This window comes from Siniperca chuatsi, linkage group LG5, assembly GCF_020085105.1.
Source record: "Siniperca chuatsi isolate FFG_IHB_CAS linkage group LG5, ASM2008510v1, whole genome shotgun sequence".
Taxonomy (NCBI): domain Eukaryota; kingdom Metazoa; phylum Chordata; class Actinopteri; order Centrarchiformes; family Sinipercidae; genus Siniperca; species Siniperca chuatsi.
Genome location: NC_058046.1, coordinates 30297546 through 30322156, shown reverse-complemented (window position 1 = coordinate 30322156; position 24611 = coordinate 30297546). Strand labels below are relative to the sequence as shown.

The 24611-nt window shown below is 42.2% G+C and overlaps 1 protein-coding gene across 28 annotated transcripts in view; it reads right to left on the bottom strand.

Moving 5' to 3' along the window:
- LOC122875719 (voltage-dependent N-type calcium channel subunit alpha-1B-like) overlaps positions 1 to 24611 on the bottom strand; it is a 291644-nt gene that overhangs the window by 22498 nt on the left and 244535 nt on the right. For 27 of the 28 annotated variants that reach the window (XM_044195130.1, XM_044195131.1, XM_044195143.1 and 24 more), the window contains 5 exons: positions 24180 to 24287; positions 18106 to 18218; positions 17335 to 17516; positions 4205 to 4337; positions 1360 to 1479 (listed from right to left, as the gene is read on the bottom strand). In XM_044195130.1, coding sequence (XP_044051065.1) covers positions 1360 to 1479; positions 4205 to 4337; positions 17335 to 17516; positions 18106 to 18218; positions 24180 to 24287 — 656 coding nt within the window. The remainder of the gene's footprint in view (positions 1 to 1359; positions 1480 to 4204; positions 4338 to 17334; positions 17517 to 18105; positions 18219 to 24179; positions 24288 to 24611) is intronic. The other variant, XM_044195144.1, reaches the window with a different exon arrangement.

The window sequence follows — 24611 nt, the reverse complement described above, 5'->3', positions numbered from 1 at the left end:
TGCCAGGTTTGAGAGTTAGAACAAAGCATTAAAGCAGACATTTTTATTGACCTAGTGACTTCCGGGTCACAGGTCAGACTGGCCAATGCTGCGTTCAATGGCTCTCAGGATTGTGGGACAAAAAAGAATGCAGTTATCAATCACCCAAGATGAATGAATTCATCTGTGGTGTCCCAACACTGTATTAAAAGGTGATGAATCAGCAAAATCAGGATCTAATGTCCCATACAGGTGGGTTAAAGGAACTGAGTGTGGGCTTTTCTTTCTGTTCGACTTCACTGTGAACAGAGCAGGAGGCCAGACAGACAGACTGACTCACTGAGGTTTCCCATGTCACCACAGCACAAAGAAGGATCTTAAAGAGGAGAACAGATCTTCATAGATGTTGTTTCCTGATCCTGGCAAAGCTGAGCTCAAATTAAGCAAGAGAAAAGCAATCTAGCAAGAGTGAAAGATAAATTGCTGTAACTGAGGCTGGAGCCCTAGTGTTCAGACTGCATGATACAGTTCCTGTCATACTCCAGCAGCAGGTAATTTCCAAAAGGCCAGCATTAATTGAACTGGCTAAAGGATTTCCTGCCCTCTGTTCCAAAACGCGAAAAAAATAAGACAGCAAGTCAACAAGGTAACCTCCCGCCCTCGTTCCTTTACATCCTTTCATTAAGCCCCCACTCCAGATTCTCTCGCTTCTATAGTAAGCCAATTACTGTCTTCCTCTCCCAGTGAATCTTGGGCCCATAGCCATTTGGATCTACTATCATCTTTTCGGTTGGCAGCAGGAGAAAAACGATACTGGACAAATAGCTGGCGGCCTGCCAGGATCTAATCAGATTGCTGTAGACTTCTCTGCAGTGAGAGTAGAATCAACAACAACTCTTCCAATTGGGCTGTGAAAGGAATGCACTTTAAATGCATGAATCGATCAACATCAACATCACTCAGAAAATGAGGAGCTTATTATATTTCTTAGGATCTAGTGAAAGATTCAGTGAGTCACAGCTCCTCCATGCTTTTTCAGTAGACATGTTCTATGTGATGGTTCACTACACTAATTAATATAAAAAAGCACTGAGTGAGTGAGTTTTGACTTATTCTCAGTAATGTAGGCACAGCAAACTTTTTACCCCACTCACTGAGAATGTTGAGCTGTGTTAAGCTATGTTTAACATCTCTCACAAAACTCAACAAAAAAACAACAAAAATTAGACTATAGTTTTACCTACGGAAACTAGACTAAAAGGTATTTTGTTAACTAAAACTAACATAATATTGAAATGACTAAAATGTCACTAAAAATAATATGCATTTTTGTCAGATGACTAAGACTAAAGCTAAGGTGTGGTGAAGATGAGTTGTTACCTGTAGCTCAATATGGAGTCGAGGCATAGAAGCAGCTCTGCCCTGGTTCTCCAGACCTGAGCCTGGTACTGGGATTATACTGCTGGCACTGGTCTCCATCTTCCTCATCTCCACCGACTCCTGGACATACACACACACAAACACAATCCCATTAGCATCATTAGGTGTGGGGTTGGGTGGACCCATTGTTACTTTTCCTCTTTACTTCTCCTTAAGTAACAGTATTCTTCAGCAGATGTTAAACAACTTGAATCCTATGATGACACTTAGAGCTGCTTTAAGCAATTTTGTACCGACTATTTGAGCAGACTCCCAGAAACATAGGGCAATGTTATTGTAATGTTCACACAAACTCAGCACCCTGCAAACTCCTGCACCCATACATTTTCAAACTAAAGCCAGTATTCAAATAATGGTAGAGTCTCAAATAATAGCCACCATGAACAAATAAAGGCTGGGTAATGGCTCACATGGTAAATTCAGTATAATGTACATTTCCACAGCACTAATGTAGTGTGCCAGCCCGCATGCTGCCTGTTGCTGTAGCTCTGTCTCGTCGTCTTACTTTTTCCAACTTTTAACTTTCCTTTTTCTTCCAAACTTGAGCAACTTGTGTGTAAGTGTAATTTAAACTACGCTCTTTACGAAAATGAGGGTAGAAAGTGTTTTGGTACTTTTTTTCGCCGTGGAACTTCTTCTTCTGCTACTTGGTCGGGGCACTGCTGCAGATCAGCTGTTTGGCCGCATTGTTTACACCAGGGAACAGCTGATCGCGCTGAAGCCGAGCGGCATGGCACAAAGGACTACCGATGTCCCCACTGAGATCTGGAGGAGGACACACCGAGGATGCAGAGGTGGAACGAAGCAGCGAGGGAAGAGATAGGGGTGCAGACAAAAGAGACTTAAGCATAAGAGATTTAAGCTATGTCTGCCTTCTCTCGTCATGGGCAATGTGAGATCGCTGGCGAATAAAATGAACGAGCTAACGGCGTTAGCCCGGAGTCAGACGGAGTTCCGTGAGTGTAGTTTGATGTGCTTCTCAGAGACATGACTACACCAGGATATCCCGGACCATAATAGCAAGTCATTCCTGCCTGTGGCCATCAAACTCTTTAACTCCTCCCTCTAAGTTTCAGTCTGTATGACCCTAGGTCACTAAACTGGACATTGTCATCATTACATCTCTGCCATACTTGAATAATAGCGCAATATTCTGTGTATTACTCCCGTGCAATATTTAGTTTCCTATGTTAGTTTTTCCTATTTATTGATATTGATATTATATACCTCATTACTGCTGTGCAATATCTTAATAATCTCAATAAGCTACACTTAACTCGACAGTACATGCACCACTACTTATTACTTATTATTGTATTGTATTATTATACTTATTATATGTACTGTATTATCATCATCAACCGGTAAACCCACTTGATACTTCACACTTATTTTATACTTATTCCCATTTGGTACTTAATTTTTTTTCTGGCCGTCTTTATAGTGTATTGTATTATATTTTTTGCTAGTACTTTCTCCTGTGTGCACTGACGTAAAGGCGAGCTGCTGTAACAAAGAGTTTCCCTTCGGGGATCAATAAAGTATTTCTGATTCTGAATTCTACCAGTACAACAATAGAGTCATCTCAGACTCACCACTCTGCTGCTCTCACCTTCTCTTTTTAACACTAATACTGTTTTTATTCATAATGTAAATGAAAACAACAGATATTTCAAATTAAAAGCCTTCCTAGAACAGGAGAGATTACGACCTTTGCTGGAAGGCTTTTAATATGAAAACATCTGTGCAGGAAGTGTTGAGTTTTATTGGACAGAAGCTTTACAGCGATCGACAAAATGCAAAATGAAAGTGACTGTAAATAATTAGTGAATGAAAACAGTATTTGTGTTAAAGAGAGAAGCTCAGAGCAGCAGAGTCGTGAGTATGACATGACTCTGTTGTTGTACTAATGGTGCTGTGGAAATGTACATTATACTTAATTCATCAAGACAACAGATAAACATTGAAGGAAATGTTGAGTTTGTAGTAACAGCAAATTAAAACAGTAGATCAGTGTGTATAGTGACTTTTATTGTATCTGAAAACAAGTATATACTGCTATATATGTAAAGAGACACATAACACTTATGCTTGTGTTACCATATTCTACAACACTCTGAGGAAGTAGTGGCTCTCAATTTCACCATTATACACCGGTAAGCTCAGTATTTAAAACAGGTGAGAGTGCATAGTTTAAAATAAGCAAAAATCCTTATGCTGAATTGCAGGTGATGTGTTTAAAACAATAGAGTTATACAGCTGTGTGATGGGTGTAACCTAATGGGTGCAATTTGCCTAATCTTTGCGGGTCTTTAGACTGCAGTGGAAACGCACACAACAATGGGCTGAAGAATTTCAGAAAATAAGTTCCTGGGGATAAAAGTTCCTGGTACTTTTGGTGGAAAAGCAACTTAAGATAATCATGTTTCTAATAAAGGCCTGGTTCTCTCTGCAGACCTTGGCCACTGTTTGAGAATTCACATTATATATATTCAGTAACATTTGCAATATTCAGTTAACCTGGCTTATACAAAGTGTTGTGTTCATTCTTTAATTTGTACTTTTACTTAGTCGATGTTTACAATAACATTTATTTAATTACATTTTTTTAACAAACATTATTCTAACTTCTGTAGAACATTCTGAAACTGAACATGATTTAGCCAGTCAGAATTTGCAGTCTGTAGAGACACTTGGAATATACTGTATAAAATGGCTGTAGTGAGTGAGTAAAATACAGTTTCACATACACAGCACATGTTGGAAATGTATCTGTCTATAGTACCTGAATGACATCACTGTCTGGTGTGTCCTCTGATGGGCCCCTAGACATGGTTCTCTTAGTCTTAGCTCGGGGCGCTTCCCTGGGTTTCTCCATCACCCAGGAAGATGATGCCTTGATGTGGTCATGACCTGGCCTGTGTGTTACAGCAGTCACAGTTCAGCATAATAATAATACAGTGTTAATCTTATAGGTCAGAGGTTTACATTTTCACTCTGCAGGCGCCCAAATGGAACTACATTTGATAACTTGATAACAATTGATAATTTTAATTTCTAATGATTTAGTAGTAAAGTGCAATAGTGCTGTGTGTGTGAGCACAGTTTAGTGGTTTGTGTGAAACCTTGAATTACTGTACAATAGTCATTGATACACATTGTTCCAGAAAGTATTATTTCTGGGAAATTAAACAGTGAAAACAAACTCATTTCAAACTTTTCTGTTTTAGAACCTATTTTTGCATTGTTATTTTAACCTATTTAGGGGTCTCTTGACAGCATGTTATAGTGTGTTACATTGTTGCATTAAATGTATAATCTGCCCATGTCTGTGGAGTCTTTCAGTCATCCAGGTCATAGGATATCTAAAAATGGTACAAAACCTTTTACAAAACCTTTTCGCTCAACAGAAGGAAGCAGCTCGATCAGCGAAAAATTTAAGTTTTGAGGTACTGTTTTTTGGAATTTGTGGCGCTCCCTATGGGTCGGCCTCAAAATGCTTTGGCGCGCCTATTCCCAAACATGGACTGATGATTGGACAATGAGTTATGGATAATAGCCGCCCCCCCCCAAACACTCACAGATTTTCAGTTACTGTAATAAAGCTTTAAAACATTCTTTTATGTCACATTTTCATTATTAAGCTGACGTATAACTGCATAGTATTTTAATTACTCAAAATATAAGGTGACTAAAAGCAGCAACTGCATTTTCAGTTTCGGCAGCCAAAAGCTGATGCCTGGTTGCCAGCCTGGCAACCACTTATAAAAGTTAGTGGTGAGCCCTGAATAAAATCAGGCCACTTAAAGTACAGAGAATGAAATAAAATATCCAACAATAAAATAATATAAAATAAGATAATTTAATGCATTATCTAGTAAATAGGGAGTGATATCCGACACAGGAAAGTATGAACATCCACAAAGAGGTTAAAGGCCTGGAACTCCACACCTGTGAGTCAGAAGTGAAGAAGCTTCAGATGAGAAGCGAAATGTCTAAGAATCTAAAGCAAGTCCAGGTGCCTTTGACTTACCATCTTTCTATACCCATTATACAATATATTAACGTATTGATCTGAATAAAAAATACTATGTGTACTGCAAGTGAGCAAAATACATACAGCATAGCAGACAAACTTGAAATCAACCCCCATATAGTAAACCTGTTATGTGGAACAAACTTGGCACCCAAAAGCAGGACACACGGACAGAGCTGATCAAGGTCTGAACAGTTTTATTGTGCAGATGGATCAGGAGACAGCGGCGTGTCTGGCGAAGTGCGTTGTTGTACGGAGAGTTCGACCGGACTGGACGGAGGCTGGAGGGTGGTGCGTTGAGCGGAGACCAGGGAAGCGGGTTCTGGACTGGCTGGCGTGGTTGAAAGCTGGGCTGATCGGGTGAAGACATGCTGAGACTGAGACTAGAGTCCGATGGCCGTGGGACAAGGAAGTGATCACCGGCAGCACAGAGGTCTACAACGGAGACAGACAAGGTTACCATAAGGTAAGTACAGACAAACTTCAAAAGGTTTCTTACTTGAGCCATTACGTATAGCGCATACTGGGTACGAAGACGATCTGGCGCTGGAAGTGTGGATGAGCCCGGTAGATAACTGTGGTGGTTGATGATGATGATGATGATCAGGTGTGCCGGTAATCAATAGCAGCCGGGAGATCTGGAAACCAGCCCAGAACCCAGACACATACACACACACACACACACATACACAAACAAGACGGACAGGGGACCGCCAGGAAACACAGGGGAAGGCAGATACAGAAGAGGACAAAAGGATCAGGGGGCATAGTGGCTAACTATGACAGTACCCCCCCTCTAATGGGCGCCTCCTGGCGACCCTCCCGGAGCCTTCTGGGCGAGCCTGGTGGAACTCCCGAATAAGTTGTGGATCCAGGATATGGGAACGGGGAACCCAGGACCGCTCCTCGGGGCCATAACCCTCCCAGTCCACCAGATACTGGAACCCCCTACCTCGCCGGCGAACATCCAACAACCGCCGCACTGTGTACGCAGGATGATCCTCAATGACCCGGGCGGGTGGCGGGGGAACGGCTGGAGGGCACAGATGACTGACAGCTACAGGTTTGAGTTGAGACACATGAAAAGTGGGGTGGATCTTCATGGATCGAGGTAACCGGAGTCTAACAGCGGAGGGGTTAATGACATGCTCGATGATGAAGGGTCCAATGTAGCGGGGAGATAGTTTCTTGGACTCCGTGTGTAAAGGAATATTTTTGGAAGATAGCCAAACCTTCTGACCTGGCTCATATGCGGGTGCTGGGGTCTGTCGTCGGTCAGCGATCCGTCGATTCCGTTCCCCCGACCGACACAGTGCAGCTCGGGTCTCTCTCCAAAACTTGTGGCAGCGGCGAAGATGATGTTGAATGGACGGAACCGCCAACTCCCTCTCCTGGGACGGGAACAGGGGGGGCTGATAACCTAGAGATGCCTTGAAAGGAGAGAGACCAGAGGCAGAACTGGTTAGAGAGTTGTGAGCGTATTCTATCCAGGCGAGGTGGGAGCTCCAGGTCGACGGGTTAGTGGCAACCATGCAACGCAAGGCTGCCTCAAGGTCTTGGTTGGCCCTCTCGGTCTGACCGTTGGTTTGAGGCTGGAACCCCGAGGAGAGACTGGCTGTAGCCCCCAGCACCTGGCAGAAAGCCTTCCATACTTGGGATATGAATTGGGGCCCTCGGTCGGATACCATGTCCAGAGGTATACCATGGAGCTAAAAGACATGATTTACCAGGAGGTCGGCCGTCTCCCGAGCTGAAGGAAGTTTGGAGAGAGCTATGAAGTGAGCTGCTTTGGAAAAGCGGTCCACAATGGTGAGGATGGTGGTATTGCCATGGGAATGAGGAAGACCGGTGATGAAATCCAGGGCGATGTGTGACCATGGCCGACCGGGAATGGGAAGAGGACGGAGCAATCCTGCTGGTGGTCTATGGGAGGCCTTACCTCGGGTACAGATGCAACAAGCTGCGACAAAAGCCCGGGTGTCCGCCTCCATGGTAGTCCACCAGAAGTATCTCCTTAACAGGGGAGAGAGTGCGGGTGGTTCCAGGATGACTGGCAAAGCGTGAGTTGTGCCCCCACTGCAGTACCTGGGAACGGGCTGAGTCCGGGACGAACAGACGATTAGGAGGCCCGTTCCCGGGATCAGGTTGATCACGCTGAGCTGCTTTCACGATGGACTCTATCTCCCAAGTGACGGCGGCCACCACACAGGTTGACGGGAGAATGGTCTCTGGTACTGAGGAGCTCTCAAGGGTGTAATGTTGCCGGGAGAGGGCGTCCGGCTTGATGTTTTTTGATCCAGGACGGTAGGTAAGGGTAAACTTGAAACGGCCAAAAAACAGGGCCCAACGTGCCTGGCGAGAGTTTAACCTTTTAGCGGTCTGTATATACTCCAGATTCCTATGATCAGTCCTTACAATAAATGGCTGCTCCGCCCCCTCTAACCAGTGTCGCCACTCCTCCAGGGCTAGCTTGATGGCGAGGAGTTCTCTGTTTCCGACGTCATAATTCCGTTCGGCTGGAGAAAGTCGTCGAGAAAAGAAAGCACATGGATGCAGTTTCTGGTCAGAGAGAGAGCGTTGTGAGAGAACCGCTCCGAAGCCAATGTCCGAGGCGTCCACCTCGACCGTGAACTGTCGGGAGGGATCAGGTTGGATGAGGATAGGGGCTGACGTGAAGAGAACCTTGGTTCCAGGCGCCCTCTGCCTCCCGGGTCCATGCGAACGGGATCTCAGAAGAGGTCAGTCTGGTCAATGGCGCTGCTACCCGGCTATAGTCCCGGATGAAACGCCGGTAGAAGTTGGCAAATCCCAAGAACCGCTGTAACTGTTTGCGGGTGGTAGGTACTGGCCACTCTGCCACTGCTTGGGTCTTGGCTGGGTCGGTCCTCATCTGCCCACTCTCTAGAATGTACCCAAGGAAACCAACTGACTGCACATGAAACTCACATTTCTCCGACTTCACAAATAGCCTATTCTCCAGAAGTCGTTGCAGGACTTGTCGAACGTGGAGGACGTGGCTGGACTGATCCGGGGAGAATATGAGTATGTCATCCAGGTAGACGAAGATGAACTGATTTAGGAAATCCCGCAGCACATCGTTCACCAGAGCCTGGAAAACCGCTGGGGCGTTGGTGAGCCCGAACGGCATCACTAAATACTCAAAGTGACCCAGAGGGGTGTTGAACGCTGTCTTCCACTCATCCCCCTCCCTGATGCACACCAGGTGATAAGCGTTCCGGAGGTCCAGTTTGGAAAACACCTTGGCCCCCTGAAGAGGCTCGAACGCAGAGTTGATTAGTGGCAGTGGGTACTTATTCTTTACGGTTATTTGGTTTAGCCCACGGTAATCGATGCAGGGGCGTAGCGTCCCGTCCTTCTTAGTCACAAAGAAGAACCCTGCCCCAGCTGGCGAAGAGGATGCCCGAATGAGACCCGCACGAAGTGAATCCCCGATGTATCTCTCCATGGCCTCCCTCTCTGGTCGTGACAGATTATACAGACGGGTAGCTGGCAGTGGAGCCCCGGGAAGAACAGGGTACAGTGAAACTGCGAATGGCTCATTAAATCAGTTATGGTTCCTTTGAACCATAATGGCGCAGTCATATGGACGATGCGGTGGTAAGGACAAGGCTAGATCCTTGCTAAAGACTTTGCCAAGGTCGTGGTACTCGGGAGGAACTAGAGACAAGTCCGGCGGATCCACTCTGGTCGAAGAGGGGCTGCTCACTGGTGGTGATCGAGCAGATTGCAAGCAAGATGCATGACAGAATGGACTCCAACTACCTATTCTCCCCTTGGCCCAGTCGATAAGGGAATTATGGAGATGCAACCAGGGAAAACCCAGAACCAATGGTGTGTTGGGGGACGAGATGAGCTGAAATTGGATCCTTTCTCTATGGTTTCCCGAGAGCACCAGGGATATCGGAACTGTACGGTGAGTGACGCGAGCCAGAACCTTGCCATCCAGAGCCTCAGCGTTACATGGGCTCTCCAACGGTTCTGTGAGGAGACCAGCCTCTCTGGCCAAACCCGCGTCCAGGAAGTTACCCTCGGCACCGGAGTCTATTAGAGCTTGTAAGGGAAGAGACCCACCTTGGAAGTAGAGAGTGGCGGGGACGTGTAATCTGGGTGGACCTGGGTTACGGGGGTTGTCGTGGCTCACCAGAACCCCCACTGCGACCGGTGAGCCTACTCTTTTGGCCTCTGGAGGCACTTGTCCCGGAAGTGCCCCTTGTCGCCGCAGTAAAGGCACTCCCCTGCGGTAAGTCAGCGACGGCGCTCTGCTGGCGTCAAGTGGGTCCGGCCTAGTTGCATCGGTTCTCCCTCTGCGTCGATTGAGGTTGACAAGGGCTTAGGAGCGGGAGCTGGGCTAGGCAAGCTGGAACGGGGATGGATGGTGGTAGCCACATGGCGAGATGGAAGAGGATGAAGACTGTTGGAGCGCTCCAGAGACCGCTCGCGCATGCGATTGTCCATCCGGATGCAAAGTGTCACCAACGCATCCAGCGCCGTGGGCTCCTCACGGGCAGCCAGCTCATCTTTAAGAGTGTCATTTAGACCAGCAATGAACGTGCTGATGAGTGCCTCCTCATTCCATCCTGAATCTGCGGCTAGGATGTGGAACTCCACCGCGTAATCCGCCACGCTGCAGTTCCTCTGCCGGATCCGTAGCAACCGCTTACCCGCATTTCCGCCGTCGTCAGGATGGTCAAAAACCCTTCTCATCCTCTCCAGAAACTCCACTAAAGACAACGAAGAGAGAGGTTGACGGGCATGAGTTGCTTCCGCCCAGGTTAATGCCTTGTCCCGTAACAAACCCACTATGTAATTTATCTTAGATTGATCGGAGGAGAAAGTGACCGGGCGCTGGCTGAACACCAAAGAGCACTGCAGCAGGAAACCCCGACATTTTGTGACGTCACCGGAGAAAGGAACGGGATCGGCGGCGTGGGATTCCCGGAAGGGAGGAGTAGGGGGCGTCACCGGAGACTCCGCTGGTGGCGCGTGCGACGCTGACGGAGTTGAGGCTGTAGCGGAGAGTTGGATGGCGAGTCTGGACACCTGCTGCGTCAACTGCGTGAGCTGGGTCAACATGGCCTGATTGCTGTCGGCGAGGGTACGGATCATCTGCTCGTGTTGTCCCAGAAGAATTCCTTGGCTTGTTATCGCCTGGTGGAATGGAACTTCCTCCGGGAGAGTGCCTGCTGGGTCCATGCTGGCCAGATCGTTCTGTTATGTGGAACAAACCAAAAGCAGGACACACGGAAGGTCAAGGTCTGAACAGTTTTATTGTGCAGATGGATCAGGAGACAGCGGCGTGTCTGGCGAAGTGCGTTGTTGTACGAAGAGTTCGACCGGACTGGACGGAGGCTGGAGGGTGGTGGGTTGAGCGGAGACCAGGGAAGCGGGTTCTGGACTGGCTGGCGTGGTTGAAAGCTGGGCTGATCGGGTGAAGACACGCTGAGACTGAGACTAGAGTCCGATGGCCGTGGGACAAGGAAGTGATCACCGGCAGCACAGAGGTCTACAACGGAGACAGACAAGGTTACCATAAGGTAAGTACAGACAAACTTCAAAAGGTTTCTTACTTGAGCCGTTACGTATAGCGCGTACTGGGTACGAAGACGATCTGGCGCTGGAAGTGTGGATGAGCCCGGTAGATAACTGTGGTAGTTGATGATGATGATGATGATCAGGTGTGCCGGTAATCAATAGCAGCCGGGAGATCTGGACACCAGCCCCGAACCCAGACACATATACACACACACACACACATACACAAACAAGACGGACAGGGGACCGCCAGGAAACACAGGAGAAGGCAGATACAGAAGAGGACAAAAGGATCAGGGGGCATAGTGGCTAACTATGACAAAACCTGGAACTTTATGACTTGAGAAGGTCTCCTTCCAGATTCCAGATGAGGGTGTGAAATTGCCACTAGCTACAAGTTAAGAGTACATCTACTCTGCAACCGTTAAGGCAGACTTCTGCTTCTCTTTCAAGGTGTTGTGTTGGTCCCACTGTAGAGGCCTCCAATGTTCAGACGGTGTTATGGTTTTTTGATTGTTGTTGCACCGAAGCAACACTAGATGGATGAGTCAGTGTTTCTTATATTGCTTATACTATAAGCAATCATGAGCCATAGACTTTGTGCTAGAGAGCGACAATCCCATGATTGTTGCTCTCTGAGGAGAAGGTTGGGTTTTGGTAGATCACAAAATATAAAACGGTTTGCTGTTACTGAAGAAGAAAAGATTACACACACTGATATCACTGAAAACATGTTGGACAAAACAGTCACAGCTGTGGTTTTCATGGAGTAGCCCTTACATGTTGTTACAATTTTGGCAACGGCAATGCCCTCTATGTAGCTTTGGAGTCAGAGCACAGCTCAGTACAGAAGCGTAAATCTGCCTTTAGTTCCCAATCATTATTAAAAAAGATTAATTTCTGGCCTTGATATGGTAAATTACATCTTAATTTTCAGTCTCTTTTCTTTACACCTGACCATGCTCTTGATTGATCTTGATCAGTTTTGCGGGGAAAATTATCCGCCTCTGAAGACCAGTATAAAAAGTGCAGATGGATTTACAAGAGCCACAAGCAAGGCTTTGGTGATAAAAATAAACAGTACTCAAATATAGAACTATATATGAGCTTTTCTTTATTTTGTTCCATTTAAGTGAGATTTTGGCTGCAATTTACCTCAGTATTAACATCCATATCAACACCACCTCCACCTGCTCCACTCTGAGCTGCTAGACCTGCTGCTTCTCCCTTCTCTCTCTCTCTCTCTCTCTCTCTCTCTCTCTCTCTCTCTGTCTCCCTCTTTTCACTTCAATTGGGCTTTATTGGCATGGGAAACAGATGTTAACATTGCCAAAGCATGTGTGAAATAAAAACATGAACAGAAAAAATGTGCTATTAGAAAATATACAGATAAGTAAGATAATATAATAATAATAATAATAATAATAATAATAATAAAATACAAGTAAGTGAAAACTACATAAACATTGCAACATTTTTTTTTATCAATGTGTGTGTGTGTGTCATTCATTGTCCCTCAGGTTGTGGCATGTTGATACATATTAGGCAGCAAGATATGCCCTGTCTCCTTCTCCTAGGAGTATTTTTAATTTTGAGAGGTCATTTAGCTCTTTGAAATCTCAGATTAGAGAGTTGAACTTGTTAAAGTAAATGTTTCTTATTTCATTAAATGTTGTACATTGTAGGAGGAAGTGCATCTCTGTCTCATCCTCACCTGTTGAACAGTGACCACATATTCTGTTTTTTTTCAGTTGCCAGGATTTTTTGTGTCTTCCTTTTTCCAGTTTGTGGTCACTGAGCCTGTACTTTGTTAGACTCTGTCTCTGCTTTCTATCTCTGACAGTAGAGAGATATTCTTCCAATTAGTAATCTTTTTTTAGGGCCAGATAACATCAGAATGTTATCTTCTTTGGCTTTAACTTTCTTCTTTCCAATGTTCCAAATAGGTTTCTTTACATTGTATTATAATTTGGTTTACTCTGATTGGTGTTTGGAAAGCAGTGTTGTCATGAGACTGTCTGAGAGGGGGCAGTTAGTCTCACCACCAAATGACATAGGAGACTCTTTTCTGGGCTCAGCTCTTGGGTTTGAAGGGCTTTGGAATGGATGGTGTCTAGGGGGCTGGATTTAAGGTGATTAAAAAATCTGAGAGCTCTCTTTTGAATGTTAATTATCATTGGGTATCTGACTAATTCTGCTCTACATGCATTTGTTAGTGTTTTTCTGTGTACAAAATGTATCTGCAGAATTCTGTGTGTAACGATTCTGTTGGATGTTTGTCCCAACGAGTATAGCTATGATGACTGAGTGGACCCCATACTTATACATACATATTTTAAGCCAAATTTTAATTGGAATTTGGAAATTACAGTTGTATGCAAAAGTTTAGGAACCCCTGACAATTTCCATGATTTTCATTTATAAATATTTGGGTGTTTGGATCAGCAATTTCATTTTGATCTATCAAATAACTGAAGGACACAGTAATATTTCAGTAGTGAATTGAGATTTATTGGATTAACAGAAAATGTGCAATATGCATCAAAACGAAATTAGACAGGTGCATAAATCTGGGCACCCCAACAGAAAAATCACATCAATATTTAGTAGAGCCTCCTTTAGCAGAAATAACAGCCTCTAGACGCTTCCTATAGCCTGTAATGAGTGTCTGGATTCTGGATGAATGTATTTTGGACCATTCCTCCTTACAAAACATTTCCAGTTCAGTTAGGTTTGATGGTTGCCGAGCATGGACAGCCCGCTTCAAATCACCCCACAGATGTTCAATGATATTCAGGTCTGGGATGGCCATTCCAGAACATTGTACTTGTTCCTCTGCATAAAGGCCAGAGTAGATTTTGAGCAGTGTTTTGGGTCGTTGTCTTGTTGAAATATCCAGCTCCGGCGTAACTTCAACTTTGTGACTGATTCCTCAACATTATTCTCAAGAATCTGCTGATATTGAGTGGAATCCATGCAACCCTCAACTTTAACCAGATTCCCAGTACCGGCACTGGCCACACAACCCCACAGCATGATGGAACCTCCACCAAATTTTACTGTGGGTAGCAAGTGTTTTTCTTGGAACGTTGTGTTCTTTTGCCACCATGCATAACGCCCCTTGTTATGACCAAATAACTCAATCTTTGTTTCATCAGTCCACAGCACCTTATTCCAAAATGAAGCTGGCTTGTCCAAATGTGTGTTTGCATACCTCAAGCGACTCCGTTTGTGGCGTGTGTGCAGAAAAGGCTTCTTTCGCATCACTCTCCCATACAGCTTCTCCTTGTGCAAAGTGCGCTGAATTGTTGAACGATGCACAGTGACACCATCTGCAGCAAGTTGATGTTGTAGGTCTTTGGAGGTGGTCTGTGGGCTGTTTTTGACCGTTCTCACCATCCTTCGCCTTTGCCTCTCCAATATTTTATGTGGCCTGCCACTTCTGGCCTTAACAAGAACTGTGCCTGTGGTCCTCCATTTCCTCACTATGTTCCTCACAGTGGACACTGACAGCTTATATTTCTGCGATAACTTTTTGTAGCCTCCCCCTAAACCATAATGTAGAACAATCTTTTTTTTCCAGGTCATTTGAGAGTTGTTTTGAGGCCCCCATGTTGCCACTCTTCAGAGGACAGTCAAAGAGAACAACAACTTTCAATTGGCCACCTTAAATACCTTTTCTCATGATTGGATGCACCTGTCTATGAAGTTCAAGGCTTAATGAGCTCACCAAACCAATTGTGTGTTCCAATTAATCAGTGCTAAGTAGTTACAGGTATTCAAATCAACAAAATGACAAGGGTGCCCAAATTTATGCACCTGTCTAATTTCGTTTTGATGCATATTGCACATTTTCTGTTAATCCAATAAACCTCATTTCACTACTGAAATATTACTGTGTCCTTCAGTTATTTGATAGATCAAAATGAAATTGCTGATCCAAACACCCAAATATTTATAAATGAAAATCATGGAAATTGTCAGGGGTTCCTAAACTTTTGCATACAACTGTATAAAATTTTCTCTTCATTGCATTTAGAGCTCTTCAAGCTTTTTCTTTTAGTACATTCACTGCCATGTTGAATCTCCCTGATGATGTTATGGTTATTCCAAGGTACGTATGACTATGATATTGTGTTAAATTATATCATTATTTATGGTAAACTTGTATTTGTTCTCCTGACATCTACAGTGTTTTTTAAAAATCATGACATTAGTTTTCTTCTAATTTACTGCCAGGGCCCAGTTCTGACAGTACTTTTCTACTATGTCCAACTGTTGCTCTAGTCCTTGTTGAGTAGGAGACAGTAGAACAAAGTCATCAGCGTAAAACAGAGCCTTCACCTCTCTATCTAGGAGGGAGAGGCCAGGAGCAGCATATTGATCCAACTGTACAGCAAGTTTATTTATATACACATTAAATAAAGTCGAGCTTAAATTGCAGCCCTGACGAACATCTCCTCTCTGGGTGAAGAATTCAGTTTGTGTGTCTCCAATTTTAACAGCATACCTATTTTCCAAATACATTGATTTAACCAGATCATACATTTTGCCCCCTATACCACAATGTAGTAGTCTCTAATAGAACCCTTCATGGTAAATACAGTCGAAGGCTTTCTTGAAGTCAATAAAACAAACAAATATCTTGCCATTTTTTGTTTGGTGTACATGTTTGTTAATTAAAGTGTTAAGGGTATTTACATGGTCGGTGGTGCGGTGTTCTTCAAGGGAATCTAGTATTCTTTTATTTAGAATACTACAGAATAGTCTACCTAGACAACTGTTGACACAGGTGCCATGGTAGTTACTAGGGTCTGATTTGTCCCCCTTCTTATGAATGGGAGAAACGAGCCCTTTGCACCAGATGTCGGGAAAACATGCTGACTGTAGTACGATACTGAGCAACTTCAACACTGCACCCTGCATCTCTGTGGTGCTGCATTTGAGCATTTCATTTTTAATGCTGTCTGGACCACAAGCTTTTCTTGGCTGGAGAGACATTATCTGTGTGGTCAATACTTCCCAAGTAATTGGGAAATCAAGGGGGGTTTGGTTGTCTTTAATAGTTTATTCTAATGTTTGGAGTTTTTCTATTATAATACACTGATCTGAATTAATTTGATTTATTGGTATGTCTTTGTACAGATTTTCAAAATGTGCTCTCCAGATGTCACCATTTTGGATGGGTAGTGCTTATGGTTGCTTTGTGTTGAAGTTGTTCCACATACCCCGGAAGTGATTTTGGTGAAGTTTCATGTGGGTATAATTGAGTTTTTTGTTCCTAATTGTACTTTTACATTTGTTTAAAATCTCATTGTACCTAATGCTTAAGGCTGGGTTGTTTGGTTGGCGATGTTTTTCATTTGCTATTTTTCTCAGGTCTTTTCTGATGGTCTTGTCGGTGTTTGCTTTTTAACAGGCTTGTGTTTTTGTTTTATAAAGGTTAGTTTTAATAGCTGCCTTATGAAATATCATTAATATCATCAATGGCCTTTTTACATCATCTCTGATAGGGACATATTGTTTTTGGTTATATACTGATATGTCATTCATCAGATCAGGTGAGTTTGAGGCCATGATGAATTTGTCTCCACTATCTTGTGCCCATCTGTAAGTAGGATTTAATTTATACAGCTTACTGGGTTCCCTTTTTGACCTGAAAATTTAAAGAACACATTTATTTGTTTGTGGTCTGAAAGGGGGGATTGCACTCTTTCTCTCTCTCTAGCATTTGCAGAAGCTTGGTATTTTGTGTCTTTGAGTTGTCTTACTATACTTTCCCATGAACATGTTTATTACCTCCTAAAGAATAGTTAGACATATGCTACATAATGTCATTTTTCCCTGAGTAATATTTTGAGTAATAGCCTTACAGTTTTTCTCAGTTGGAGTTGAATCGCAGCCAAGTAAATATTTTGCAGTCTGCGTTCTGAGTTTGGTGAACTGCTGAACTGCACCTTCCTTTACTTACAAGGTGCATCTGGAGGGCAGTACCAGGATCAGTCCAGGAGCTGACTGTGTAAAGAGCAGCTGCTGTCTTAGGTGCTGACTAACACACTGATTGCGACTGCAAACTCAATGAAAACCAGTGCACATATGCACAACGCCATTTTCTTAATAAATTTGGCGCCCTCAGTCTTAGTCTTTATTTTTTTATGGTAAGTCAGTACTTAACTTTTATGCTGGAGGCAGTAAACTACACCTAAACCTACTGTAACCTTGATTTAAGATGTTGATGTTGAAGTCACACTTGCTTTTTATTCTGGATGTAGGTTTTAGTCTTGATGTGGTAACTTAGGTTTTAGTTCCTGAAGTGTTGAACTTACAGCGTGCCTCCATTGTTGAGGAAGGTGGAGCTAGGTCTGGTCTGTCGCTGGGACTTGGCATGGGATTTAGGCTGGGGCTGAAGCATGCTGGGAGGCTCCACACTGTTTAACATCATAGGCAGATCTTTCTCCTGCATGTGAGTCAGAGGCAGCAATGGCTTAAACAGAGCCCCGACCTTGCACTGTGGAGGAGAGACGGATGGCAACATGCTGAAGACATTCTGAGGCAGCAGGCAGAATATTGTTGGTACCAGGTCTGACAGTTGGGGCTCAGTGCCACCCAGATGTGGAGACTTGGGCCAGAATATTCATTTCTAGCAGTCATGCTTGTATGTAGTACATCTGTGTGTATCTGTGTGTGCAGAAACAAACATGCACCTGTACAGTAGATGTGCAAGGTTGCAAATCAACCAGCCAGCAGCCAAATGCAGGTTCATCTTTGGCTGTGGCTAGTACATGTGCTTTTATTACAAGCTACTTTAGCAGGTAATCAATGAATGGGTGCTTTTACACTGAAAACATTAAATTGGGAAAGCAGTTGTTAGATTTTGTGAATGGCTAGTGGATACAAAAGCATCTTCTTTGCATGTGTGAATGCATGCAGGCATACAGTTAAAGTGTGTATCAGTGTGTGCAAGCATAATATATGTGAGCGCATGCACACAGGTTTGCACTACTGCATCCAATGTTTGTGTACTTCAGTGCATGTCTGTGTGTATGTGTGTAGTGTGTAGTGTGAGTGTGCAGGCATGTGTGGTGTAGATGCTATACCTGGGAACCTGATGCGCTCTGTTGCTGCTGTTGCAGCCTCCTTGATCGATTCTGCTTATAGTAGTCGAAGATCATCAGGGCCGCATAAACCTTCCCTACCGTCAGTTCATTGGCTGAGGAGGTGAGGAAATGATGTTAGGAAGGAGGAAAGTACTGGAGAGGAGAAGAAATTCTGCTGACTCATTCTTCCCATCCTATTAGCCTGCTTGTCTCCCTAATGGTTTAGTTTAAAGAAAAGGAACTTCTTACAGTGAGTAATTTGATAAATTCAAAGTATGTGATTAAAATGGATTTTTAAAGTAAACAAAACAAGCATCTTGACAGAACTGACTAGAAATGCCTTTGTGTATTTAGGTGGTAAACACATTTCTTACCAAAAGGTGGCAGCAAAAGCAAAGCTCACAACTGCACAGTAATGCTGTGTTCAGACTACTGGCGCCAAAGCAACAAAAAGGGCAAACGTGGCCAGCTGCAAAGTTGCAGAGTCGCCGTTGAAGTGTTGCTCAATCGCTTGTTGGCATAGCATAGCATCAACTAACTTAGCTAAATAACACAGTACCACAGCTAGCCATTGTGCATTTAAAATGTGCATTTAAAAATGTACCTGGTGCTCTCGTAGCCAGCCTCTGCCAAGGTACATTTATTTTTGTTAATGTTGCGATAAAAAAGGGTAGGGTTAAATAGCACTGGGAACTGGCTAACAGCAAGAATACGTTTTTTACGAGGACAGAGAATGGGACCGGGGAAACAAAAACATATAATTGGTGGACACTTCACCGTGTCATTGGAGCGCTGAAAAAAGTTGAGGCCAGCTCAACTTTGATTTGTAGCCCGTCACCCAGTGACAAGTGTTGGGTCAGTTTGTAGCTTTATGTCACAGGCTTCCATCAACAATTACTTGATGCCTGATGCTTTGTCGCTGGTAGTCTGAACACAGCTTAAGTCTTGTCTTTTGCATGCACTCATGTCGATGGACACATACACACAGGTGCTCACACACTAACATACATGTACTCACCTGGGGCCAGTGGTGGTCACAAGTATTCAGATCCTTTACTTAAGTAAAAGTACTAATACCACACTCTAAAAATACTCTGTTACAAGTAAAAGTCCTGCATTTAAGATGTTACTTCAGTAAAAGTACGTAAGTATAATCAGGAAAATGTACTTAAAGTATTCAGAGTAAAAATACGTAATGCAGAAAAATGTTCCCTGTGACTGTGTTATACTATTATATCATTAGATTATTATTACTCATGCAATAATGTAAAAACTACATATTTTTGTAGCTGGTTGAGGTGGAGCTCATTTTGAACAATTTTGTATAGGACTGCAACTTTATTATGGATTCATCTACTGATTATTTTCTTCATTAATCGATTGAATTGTAAAAATTCTGAAAATAGTTAGAAATGCCGTCACAATTACCCATAGCCCAAAGCGACACCTTCACAATGCTTGTTTTGTCCAAGCAATAGTATAAACCTCAAAATTATTAAAAAATAAATTAAATCAAATAAATTAAAAGAAAATCAGAAAATCCTCACATTTCTGAAGTTGGAACCATTAAATGTTTTGCATGAAAACTTACTTTATGATTATCAATATAGTTGCCAATTAATTTTCTGTCAATCAACTAATTGATCAGTTGATTAATCGTTTCAGCTGTACTTGTATAAACTGTTGGGTAGTTTAATTCCTAATAAAACGTATTTATATAAACTCTTCATATGTTTTGTATGCAAAAATATTAATTTGTAAAGTAACTAGTAACTAAAGCTGTCAAATAATTGTAGTAAAGTAAAAACCAAAGCAATATTTCCCTGCAGTGGAGAAATGTAGTGGAGTAGAAGTAGAAAGTAGCATGAAAAGAAAAGAGTACAAGTACCTCAAATTTGTACTTAAGTACACTTCTTGAATAAATGTACTTAGTTAGTTCAACCACTGCCTGGGGCAGTATGTAGAGATCTTTGCCATCAGATCTTACCAGTTAAACAGGGTAAATCACACATTTGGTTAAGATTAGATCAAAGACTGGGCATAAGTGATAGAGATCTGTATCTCTGTGCTATTTATATACCCCCAGTAGATTCTCCTTATTTTGAACAAGACATTTTTGATTCAGAAATCAGAAATTGCCTATTTCCAGGCCCATCAGTATCGGTATTTAACCAAAATCAATATGTCCCTACCAGAGATGGTGTAAAAAAGGCTATTGATGATATCAAAATAATATTTCATAAGGCAGCTGTTAAAGCTAACCGTATAAAACAAAAACGTAAGCCAATTAAAAAGCAAAGCGCTGACAAGAAAAACTTGATGAAAAACATTGCCAACTAAACAACCCAGTCTTACGCATTAGGTACAATAACATTTTAAACAAATATAAACGTACAATTAGGAACAAAGAACAAAATTAAACCCACATATGTTCCACATATCCTTCTGGGATATGTGGAACAACTTCAACACAAAGCAACCACAAGCACTACCCATCCAAAATGGTGACATCTGGAGAAAACAATTTTGAAAATCTGTACAATATATAATAATAATAATAATAATAATAATATCTGACATACCAATAAATCAAATTAATTCAGATCGATGTATTATAAAAGAAAAACTCCAAAAATTAGAATAAACTATTAAAGACAACCAAAACCCCCTTGATTTCCCAATTACTTGGGAAGAATTGACCACACAGATAATGTCTCTCCAGCCAAGAAAAGCTTGTGGTCCAGACAGCATTAAAAATGAAATGCTCAAATGCAGCACCCAAGATGCAGGGTGCAGTGTTGAAGTTGCTCAGTATTGTACTACCATCAGGATGTTTTCCGGACATCTGGTGCAAAGGGCTCTATTCTGTAGTATTCTAAAAGAATACTAAATTTCCTTGAAGAAAACTCTTTCTTGTGTAAAAATCAAATTGGCTTCCTCCCAACACACCACACCACCGACCATGTATATACCCTTCACACTTTAATTAACAAACATGTACACCAAACAAAAAATAACACAAACCAAATTATAATAAAGAAACCTATTTGGAACATTGGAATGAAGAAAGTTAAAGCCAAAGAAGATAACATTCTGATGTTATCTGGCCCTAAAAAGAGAATTGGAAGAATATCTCTCTACTGTCAGACAGACAGAGCCTAACCAATAACAGGCTCAGTGACCACAAACTGGCAATCGAAAAAGGAAGACACAAAAAATCCTGGCATCCAAAAGAAAACAGAATATGTGGTCACTGTTTGACAGGTGAGGTTAAGACAGAGATGCACTTCCTCCTACAATTTACAACATTCAATAAAATAAGAAACATTTACTTTAACAAGTTCAACTCTGTAAACTCAGATTTCAAAGAGCTAAATGACCTCTCAAAATTAAAAATACTCCTAGGAGAAGGAGACAGGGCATATCATGCTACCCAATATGTATCAACATACCATGACCTAAGGGACAATGAATGACCTACACACACACACACACACACACACACACACACATTCATAAAAAAATGTTGCAATGTTTATGTAGTTTTCACTTACTGTATTATTAGTATAGTATCAGTGTTTTTAACTGCAAGTCAATATTTATTATTATTATTATTAGTGTTTTATGCTTATCTGTACATATTCTAATAGCACATTTTTTTGTTTTTATTTCACACATGCTTTGGCAATGTTAACATCTGTTTCCCATGCCTATAACGCCCTATTGATATGAATTTAATTTATCAGACTGTTAAAGGTAGAAATCCTTCACTTTTACTTCTACAAGAATAAAAGCTATTTATCACATTTAAAAATGTAAAAAATGCTCTTATATTATTATCTTATATAATATATAATATATATATATATATATCTTATATTATCAGAGAGCTCCAGTGGTCTCTAAAGTTGGTTAAAAGCAGATCCTAGATAACTTTTGTACAGAAACAGAGGTAGAAAATACAATCTTTTTCTTTCCATTTCAGCCAATCTGTTTACAGGCGTTGGGTACTACTACATATGTGAAAGAAGCCTTTTGTGGCTCCAGAGGAAGCTGTGTAAGGTCTGATAAATGTCCTCACATGATGTTACTTCAGTCAGCATTGGTTGGGGCCGAAGACTACAAATTTGAAAATGAAAATAATCTGGGTGTGTGGAGTTAAAAGAAGTGAGTTTACCAGACCTCTGAAGCCCCTTCCTCATCTCTTGGGGGTACATTAGCACCTACTAGCATAACACACCCAAAGCTCTGACCAAACTGTTGGCGGCCAAGTTACGTGTGGGTAATGTAATGTAATCTCTGGTTTTGCTGCATCAATTTTGATACTTTCTTTTTACTGTCGATCATGAGTCCAACAATGTTATAAGAATGCAATGCTAAATAAATACATAGATACACACACACTCACAGTACATACACATACTAAATCTTTAAGTCATAAATGAAAATCTGTATTGGCATGGACTCTAGTAAACCTGGGCATGGTGTCTGTGATGTGATGTCACTCATACAGTGGGTTTCTGAAAGGACTTGGGTCTTGTAAGCCTGGGGTTTGGGTTTACACTTGTAACCATCTCAACACTTTTTGGAGAAAGAAAAAAATTTTGGTGTAAGGTGTAAGGCTCTGAGTGGAACCCAAGGTGAGCTGATTTGGCAACCACCACAACTGAGTGTTGAAGCTTGAGTGACATGGCACAAGACACAAAAGCCCCAAAACACAGGCTCAATAGTGAGCAGTAAATTGAAATTTTGGACATTTACTAATCATCATGACTTTGGGGAGGTAGAGGTGATTTTAGCAAGTAGAAAGTAGCATACATGCCATGGAAAAATAAAAAATGATCTAATTATATATCTAATTATTTATTCAATATTTCTGTTTTTAGCAACCTTTTAATGAACACCGTTTCCCATAAGCCCTAGTCCTCTGTGGGCTAAACATCACAGCTCGATAAAAGAGGCAAGTACATGGATGATTCAAGGGGCAGTGGATAGATCACATCTGTACAAACAGCAGGACAGAGAGGAGTGAATGCTGTAGAAAGTTTTAGACAGCAGACATAACACCTTAACAGCGCAAAAAGTTGGGATGAAACCAAGTTACAGTGACGTAAGTACCCACGCTGTTGCGATGTTAAATTTTCATGGCAGCTGTAGTTTTTTCTGCGCTCACAAAGTAATCGTTGTTTAACTTTGTTAAAATCACGAAGGTTTCAATTTCTAATAGCAGCTTCTGTAGTAGATGCCAATTTGTCTTAGTACATGGACAGTAAACCCCAGGAACACGCTTCATCTATTCAGAAAGACAGATGAAAGAAATGCTAAATGAAAGATTGCACTGAGCTACAGAAACTACAGGGGCTTGACTTCAGCTCTCTATTGTATCTTGGCACTACTGTGATAGTTGTCACAATCATTTAATATGATTAGAAAACAGGATTTTTCTTTTTCTGATTGAGGTTATCTGTCTTTGTTTAGTTAGTGAGTTAGAGTTCGGTGAAGAAAAGACATTATTTGTAGTGAAGGATTTTCTCAAAAGCTGTAAACACACTGTAAAATCAGTGCCATGATTAAAATGTCCCCACATATAGTTTATGTGTTATCCTACATTATAAAGAACTTCTCTTTAGGAGTGTGGCAACCCCTGCTGTTGCCTGTTCAGCAGTGTTCTTATGACTAATTTCGGTACGTTGCCTATAAAATCTAGGCTCTGTAACTCATACTCACCCTCTCTCTCCCTGCAGGCACCCCTTTGGTTATGTGGCACCGTTAGTTCCTCCTCGGTTCGCTTTTGTTTATTTCATGCACTTTACAACATTCACACACCATTCTCATCCCCCATGCACAGCCTACACTACTGTACTGTACTGATGTACACTTCCCATGCTTTTTGATGTTCTGTTATGTGAGTTACTTTTATTTAATAAATTACTTTATCTAATCTTTGAAACGGTGCGTCTCCCACTTTGTCATGGCCTCAAGAGCCAGGTTGTGACAAGGAGATAGAGACATTTAGGTGATTGTGTAACACAGCGTGGCCTAGTTCAACATGTTGATAATGGTGAAATCCTTACGTTTATGTGGCGTCACCAACAGATCCATGGTCTTTTGAGAGAGGTTGGGCCACACTGTGGACAACTCCTTCTTTAACTCAGCGTCACATAATCGCTGGGCTACCATGCCTGGAAATCCACAGAAAGATAGAGAGACTTTTAATCTCTTTTATGGCAGTGAAGCCAGGAGAGAGAATACAGCAGACATGCCCAGAACAGCATAAAGCCGTCTAATGAGTCCAACTGGGAGCCAGATTTGTTAATTTCCAGCTCTGAGAACAATAAATACATCTGTCACTCTGGTTGGGACTGGCTGGCAAATAAAGGTGGCATTTTACATAACATAAGAGTGAGGTGGGTTTTGGCATTTGAAGACATCATTTTATGACATTTTTCATCTGTCATTTGCTTTTATTGTATCTGTTATTTGGATGCATTTTAAATGCATTGCAT